This window comes from Opisthorchis viverrini, assembly GCF_000715545.1.
Source record: "Opisthorchis viverrini unplaced genomic scaffold opera_v5_303, whole genome shotgun sequence".
Taxonomy (NCBI): Eukaryota; Metazoa; Platyhelminthes; class Trematoda; order Opisthorchiida; family Opisthorchiidae; genus Opisthorchis; species Opisthorchis viverrini.
The window spans coordinates 604,245-612,155 of NW_008751963.1; the positions used below are offsets into that span (position 1 = coordinate 604,245).

The 7,911-nt window shown below is 46.2% G+C and overlaps 1 protein-coding gene across 1 annotated transcript in view; it reads right to left on the minus strand.

The window, feature by feature from the left end:
* Positions 1 to 971, minus strand: part of T265_09809 (hypothetical protein) — a gene marked incomplete at both ends in the record, with an annotated part of 30,275 nt that extends 29,304 nt beyond the window's left edge. Inside the window, one exon of the mRNA XM_009175986.1 lies at positions 722 to 971. Coding sequence (XP_009174250.1) covers positions 722 to 905 — 184 coding nt within the window. The remainder of the gene's footprint in view (positions 1 to 721) is intronic.
* Positions 972 to 7,911: the final 6,940 nt, after the last annotated feature.

The following is a 7,911-nucleotide window of genomic DNA, read 5'->3' on the forward strand; positions in this document are numbered from 1 at the left end:
TCCTGTCCGGCGCTCGTGGTGCCTCGTCCGGGATACCTGTAATTGGGAGAGGAAGGGAGAAGTGCACACGTAAGGTCAAGTGTTAACCATGTGTAAGGGGGAACATTTACACTGTTCTGGTTTGAAATTACTGCCAACCTTTTGACCTTGAGTGTCGGTAAAGAATAGTTCGGTGTAGCGATGCGGCTGGCGCGAATTGAGCAACACTCAGTAGTTAAGTTTGCGTACACTTTGAGTGAGATGTCGAGACTAGATTACCCCAGCAATGGCAATGTTACCTTCTGTGGATTTGATCACCAGTACCTCACCGTAAAGGCCAAGTTGCTTTTCCCGGCACTGCACTGTGTTTGGTCCTTGTTACAAAATTATTTTTTCAGAAATGTGGAATGGAGGGCAAATGAGAGCATAAGGACCTGCTTATACTATTGTCAGTGGCTGGAGCGCGAATTTAGTTCGAAGGTCCGCGGTTGGAATCCGACCTCTGCCTCTCGATTTCCCCTGTCTAGGCTTGGGCAGTCTGGCAGTATCCCTCGTGCTTCACTCTGGTGGCATGGCAGCTAGGCACCGAAAGGGTGCTACAGCTGAACGAATCGATTCGATTCACTCGGCTGCGCGTAAACGCAAAATAATTATTGAGTAAGTTATTTAGACGCGGAGTGATAATGCTGAGGAAAAAGTAAAAATGCTTAAGCGTTGCATTACGATTGCAGAAAGTGATTACTTTTTACTTCCTCTAAGTCCCATATTCGGATAGAGCCAGAAAGTGACCCAGCAGCAACCCGATCTTCCTCTTGACTAAATTCCGTGGCTTCAACCGATGAAGTATGACCAGTTAGGCTGAGGATGCACGCAGGCTTGCCCACGGCCCACAGTTTCGACGGTCGGTCTTCGCCTCCGGTCGCCATGACGCGGCCTGACTTGCGGCCCAAACTGACACACGTGACAGCACCCGGAGAATGAGCAACACATTCTTCTGCGTTTAGAAAAAAAAGCACATAAGACCACTGATGACCAGGATGAAAGGGAAACCGGCAATCAATGGCCTCAGACAACCATACAGAATTCTGGAATTCAGCTTTCATATAAAACAAGTAAAAGTGTCTGTTGATTAAAATGAATTAAAATGAATTCTATGGAAAAACGAATGTGTTATTGCCTGTTTAGCGGATGGGAAACTGGGTCAAAGTTTGCAGTCGAAACGAGTACCACAGACTAAATGAAGCCAGTACTTCGTCAAACGGCGGAAATACTGTGACACCTTAAATAACGGCCTGAGCTTCTGTGTTTACGTTCGGGTGGAGAAACGGAAGATTCAATTACATCTCTCGTCAAAATTACCTCGGTTCGTAAGCGAGTATTTACATTCATAGTGACATCATCTCAGAGGAAAACGGAGTTGGAATCCCTGATAAGGCTCGATGAGTTGGAGGCTTAATTCAGACGGTGACCCCTAAACTGCGGTTAACAAGGTCAGTTTATCAGCAAATGCTACAGAGTGTCACAGCAAAATCGCTTTTCTAGTTACACAGAAGACAGGGCTTGCCAACTGAAGCGCTATGCTCGAAGGTCACAACTGCGGTTAACAAGGTCAGTTTATCAGCCAATGCTACATAGTGTCACAGCAAAAGCGGTTTTCCAGTCACATAGAAGACAGGGCTTGTTAACTGCATCGGTATGCTCCAAGGTCAAATGATTGGACATTACATGTCGTGCAATAACTGTCTTAGCGCGTAAGCCAGCTGAGGGTTCATGCGAATCCCTCCAGACACTGACCTGAACGCAGGCAAGCAAATGTCTCCGAAAAACAAGCGAACAATGTCACACACATTCACAATATGCAATTGTACTTGACTCCTCCTTTTCGGAATGTCGTCCGCGCGATGCGATTGGTCTGTTACCTGAACATCCTTTGAACAATCGTTCAGTTGTCCGTGCCCAATCTCTCAATCTCTCGTTTATGATTGTCTCTTATGCCAATTTGTTGACTCCACAAACACTCCTCTCGGAATCGTCAAAAAAGTCATGCCAACAAAAATAATCGAGCTGGATTGAATAGTGGATTGAACAGTTCCAAACGGATAAAATGAAGTGAACGCGGTATTCATGGAGAACTGAACGCTGGACCGCAGATTCAAAAAGATTCAGCTAATTTTTCCGGGTGAGATGCCCCATTTTAGGTACCCAGAAACGGAAATTCCGTTGGGATGGAACACAATCAAGAACTTCAGTTACGTAGAAAAGGCTCAAAACAAAATTGCTGAAAATTACACCATGCAACTTACGTAATTTCCAGGCTTTCATTGATAGCTGGCAAGTACAAGTGCAGCATTCACGTGTTGGCAAGGAGGAATTCCGGCTCAAGGGAAACAAAGCAGTTCATGCTGGAATGAAAAGACCGAGTGGCGATTAGAGTTGATTTTGTGTATGCGTACGAATAAGGTTTTGAAACACGATGGCTTAACCAGCAGAGATGCAGAGATTGATATGGGTTTCAAGCATCTCCTACTGAACATGCAGTGGTTCTCCCACTTTGCCTCCGATCTCACCAGTCGAATGTAGTCTCACTTGACAATTCAAGAACACAGGCTCCGTCATTTTGTTTCCAGCCAACTGGAAAAGCCTTGGAACCTGTTAAGAAATAAACATTTCCGAGGATTGGTAAGCAATCCATGGGTTTACAGCTTTTGACAAAAATGTGACAGACCATTTATCAGGTCAGCCGAGTCATAAGGCAAATGAAGAACCAATAGGCAAGATCTCCTCTGACGAACACACCAGAGAAGTGCTGAATATCAGGTGAAAGATAACATTGTATGGGTGCCTAAACATTACGGTTCATGTAATAGGGCCCGTGATTCAAGGCGCTTCGACTGATCAATACTCTTGGGTGTTACTAGTGAATTTTTCGCGGCTTGTGTGAGTGCTGGAACAACTTGATTAAGGGTTTGGAGTAAAATAACGTGGAATTTTCCGTCATACTACAATTATCGCTTCAGAGAAGCGAAACGCTCATGACATACCGAATCAAGAAGACTCCGAGCGGGAAGTTTGCCGTGACCAAATATTCGCGCTGTGACGTATAGCGGAACATCACTACAAGTTGCAATCATCAACCACCGATTACGCTCCATGCAGCAATTGACTCAATCAATTGGAAACACCTTTCCTCTGTCATGAAAGCTGATGGTACATCAGACGAGCCGCTGAATCTCATCGTGGGACGCTACTCAAACATGAAAGTCCGCATACGAGTATGTGGAGAAGGGACAACGGAGTTGGCTTTAAGCTCCAGTGTCCGGAGAGGCAGAAAACGTTCATGCATGCACTTCAACGTCTCACGCTCTTAACGACTTCTTTAGAGCGCTGACAAGTCTTACCAAGTGGATCATAGAGCTTGATTACGCTGAAGGTATCCTTGTCCTGAGTAAAGATCCGACAGGAATGCAGTCCATCAGTGAACGCTTTTCAAAAAGCCACATACATGTATGTCCAGCGTTGCCCGCTTAGTGGTGATGGAAACCTCATATAACGAATCGACTACTTTAAGTATTTAGGCTGGATAATCCTCTCAAATGGTTAAGCACACTCGCATCGACAACGCTAAAAAGACCTTATTGCAGCTTCGCACACCTGTACGGAAGCGCTCGGAAATCAGGCCCGGAAAAACTCCGTGTATATGCAGTGACCGTCTGATCCGTACTAACATACGTCGGTGAGACTTGGCCTATCCAAAGTTTTAACGATCCGAGACTGGTATTTAAGGAAAATGCTCAAAATAGGTTGGAACGTCAATCCGAAGACTACCGTTGTTAGAACTCAACATCCTTTCTATAGTTATTTTGGTGCAGTTGGAGAAGCCAATAAGTTCCGGGCATATTCAGGAAGCTGGAATTTTTGACAAGAACATCCAAGAAGTTTTACATTCCGTTACATTTATTCCTGGTCACATTAAAAAGAATAATTAATAAATAAATCGTTCAGATATAGCGCCCTTTCAGTGCCTAACTGTCATGCCACCAGAAGGAAGCATGAGGACTGGGACGCTGCCAGGTTTCCCAGGCCTAGACAGTGGCAGTTGAGACGCAGAGGTTGTGTTCAAACCACGGACCTTCAGGTCGGTAAATTAAAGTCCCCAACGAACCATCCAGAGTTTCCCCACAGCTACTGAGGTTCACCAAGGTTGTCCCCTCGCCCCGCTTTCGTTAATTTGACACTGTAATGGTGCGTCATCATCATCATCATTGTCAGCTGTAGGAACCGCGTACTCGTCGTACAGTGGTTGTAGCTGCCGCGTGCTGTCCGAGGGACTGCCAAAATCAAATGTGGAGAAAGATTGGCAGATTTAAGTCATGGATATGACGTTGTTCTGTTACGTGACAACAACGCGTCCGCATGAACTATCCTAAACAGGATGTCAGAAGTGGTCCCCTGTTTTTGAATGCAGTTTCCACCCTCAAAATACAGCCTTAAGTGAGGACTCTTCACACTTATGGGAGGGGTAATTTTGTCGAACGGTTTCCAGACCTAAAGCTGTCACCTTGTCGTAGTGGTCGCGCTTCTGTGATGCTGGCTGGAATTCAGTTCCTAAAGGTTCAGCCATGTCCGGAAAATCATCGGGAAGCAGACTGACTAAGAAAGGCGGGTCACCGTGCTGCGAACAATCGTATTTTCTAGGTATTCTGTCCTCTGCGACAGGAATGTTAGGGCAATATGACGTTTCAATCGTATTTTCTAGGTATTCTGTCCTCTGTGATAGGAATGTTAGGGCAATATGGCGACCAGCACGTCCATATTCATGGAAGCAGCAATACTGCCTTCCCTCGAGGAAGGACGGGTTAGAAGAGGTCAGCCTGAGAAACCGCACACTTCGATCGCCCAACGGTTAACTGTGACCCGCGGCGCATTATTCTATTTGGTTGAAATATTTTTCAAACTCGAGAGTTTGATGCTGCTCAAAAAGCACCTGATGCGCACAACCGCATCTGGACTGAGACAGTAATACTTTATTCCGTGCACTCTCAAGCCAGGCTGGTTCCTTACAGCCAAGTGAGTCGGACTATTCAGTCATATGCTCTGGGAGGGGTACCCTAAGAAAAGCCCAACAACCGTTGTCTGGTGGTTCAGACTTTTGAGTTAGAGGCCCAAGGTGGGGTACCTCAACCAAATGCGCTTCTTCACTTTGGACAACCGAGAACTACCATTCGCCCTTCGCAGCTATTCGCCCACTGACTCTCTTCTACATCCACTTCCCATCCATCGAAAGATGTAGTGCGATCAGCCCACCTGCTAGTCCCGTAGCCAGTGTTCCCTGTCTAAACCGTCGCCCAGAAAAACAAACCAAAATAATCACATACCGACATCAAGAGACCTGATCCCAGTTTAAACCTTTGGTGTGTGTACTCTGTGTCGAACGGGGCAGCGGGCATCCCTTGCTGAAACCTTGCTTACCCTACCTGTCGATGTACGTTCTGTCTTCGAAAAACCCATAAAAGACTTCAGTTCGGTCATGCGGGGCAGAATGGCCCAGATGGTTAGGGCGCGAATTAATTGCCCGGAAGGTCCGTGGTTCGAACCCGACTCCTGCCTCTCGGCTTCCTCTGTCTAGACTTGGGCAACATGGCAGTATCCCAGCCCTGGTGCAACCTTCGGTTGGCATGGCACTTAGGCGCCTAAAGGGTGATACAGCCGAACGGTTTATTTTTTTATTTTTTCGGCCATGTATTTAGGACCACTTATAACGAGCTCAGATGTTGCATATTTTACTCTTCGGTATCCGGTGATCCTAAAGAAATCATTGGTGGTATCTGCGGTGTGGGAGTTGCCTTCATGCCCAAAGTCGAAAGCGCCTACCTGAAATGGGTCATAGAAAATAGTCGTCTTTGTGATGTGCGATTGTCTGGCTCAGCTGAGGTGAATGCAAGTCGATGTGGTAATGGGTGTTTATTTGTATCAGCATACGCCCCGAGAGATTGCAGTTGGGACTGGGAAAGACGGGTTTCATCTAGATCTGTCATGGCTGCTTCCGCCAGCAAGAAGGAAGGATAGAGTAATCCTGCTCATTTGGCCGGCCAAGTCCGGAAGAAGCTCAGTCAGGTGGTAGATTTGGAGTTGATGCTCAGCGTACGGATGATGAGCGCTTGTGTTGGTTTTGTGCTGAGAACCGTCTGCTGCTGGTCAGTACGTACTTCCAACACAGACACTCACATTAAATAACTTGGGGGTCGCCAACCGCAAGACATGATGTGGCGTCAATTAATGGTTGTCGTTCCTTCTGGGTACGTCTGGGGTACGCAAGTTAACTCTGATCACGCCATCTTGCGAGCCCGAATATCACTTTAATTTCCATAAGCAGTACGTGTACCAAAGCACAGCAGATCCATTCATCAATTTTGACAAGCTCCAGTAGCTCAAGCGTATCGGGCTGAGCTGGCTAGAAAGCTACTGTAAACACATTCATGCGGATGAAGGGGACTAATAATAGTTCAGCTGCAACATCCTTCCGGTGCCCAGCTGCGTTAACATCCGAAGGAAGCATTAGATCGGAGATACTGCCAGGTTGACCTAACTTTGACAGAAGTCGAGATACATAGGTGGGGATCAAGCCACCGATCAACCGGTCAGCAAATTCGCGCTCTAACCACTGAGCCACCTCGCCCGAAGACTGCTTGGATTGTGAATGGAAGCGGGCTGAAGAATCTGTGTTCTCAGGTTTCAGAACTGTTTGTCTGAGTCATCGGACTCGTGTAAAGGAACAGTGGGTACTGTTGAGATCAGCAGATCTTATCGCTATCAGAAAGGCCACACCAGCAACGAACGAATGTGATGTGAAGTAAACCAGCATATCTTTGAAGACGAGTGAAACACCGTTCTTCACGTTGCAATGTCCAGTCTCCGTCTAGTGCTCTACTCACAGTCACTGGATAGCCCAGGTGCAACAGAAGCTCCCTTCTAAAAGCAAAGCTGTGAAGGTAAAAACAGGATGCCCGCATCGTGCGAAATCATCAACATCAACAACATGACATCAGTGTTCCACACCGACGCTTCATTGGCGTACGAAATAGTACCAGTCGATCTGTGGTAACCTCCACATCAGAATTTCGTCAACATTCTAACGGAGGAAACTTGGTTCTGTCCGACGCGTCTACAAAGTCTCCCTATGGAGCGATTATTTTTTGTATGAAGTAAGGTGAGACACAATGCAGCAAAGTCAACTGATTATACAAACTGCTTCGTCAAATGACTGGAGCAAGATCATTGACATAAGAATGGCTAAGGTGGTCCAGAATCAGGAAAAGTCCCCCCACTGCCATCCCAATCTTGCTTGTGAATTAACAACCTCAAAATATGACTGCACTTTCACCATCTATCAGGTCGACTGTTTGGACCCATATGATCCACAATTCAATTTCTCAAGAAAATACTAATGATCCCAAAACCATGCCATCTGTATCACAGGAAAGTTCGCAAAACTTTCGGATCCTCTCACAGTTATATGTCATCTGCAGAGGTAGGGTGTCAAAGACCCGACACATGAATGGTAATGGGTACCCTCTAAAATGAAGACGTCACGCAATCAGTGGCGTTATTGTATCAATTTCCTTGTTCGCAATCAATAACCCACCCTCCTTTGCATTTCCAGTTTTTCTCTGAAACCCTTTAACCACCGCCACAGGCTGTCGTGAACCGAACCACTGCAAATAAATGCATGGTTTACGGCGGTAAACTTGAACTGAACCAAAAAACTACATGGAATTCTGCAGCTATAACGGGAACCTAGAACACAACACACATGCACATCGAGCTGTCCCTTCCAGATCTCTCATCATTCATCATCATCATCAATGACAGCAACATCAATGTTGGCACTGATGATTCACTGCCGTACAACCATAAAGTTCGTTTATATATATA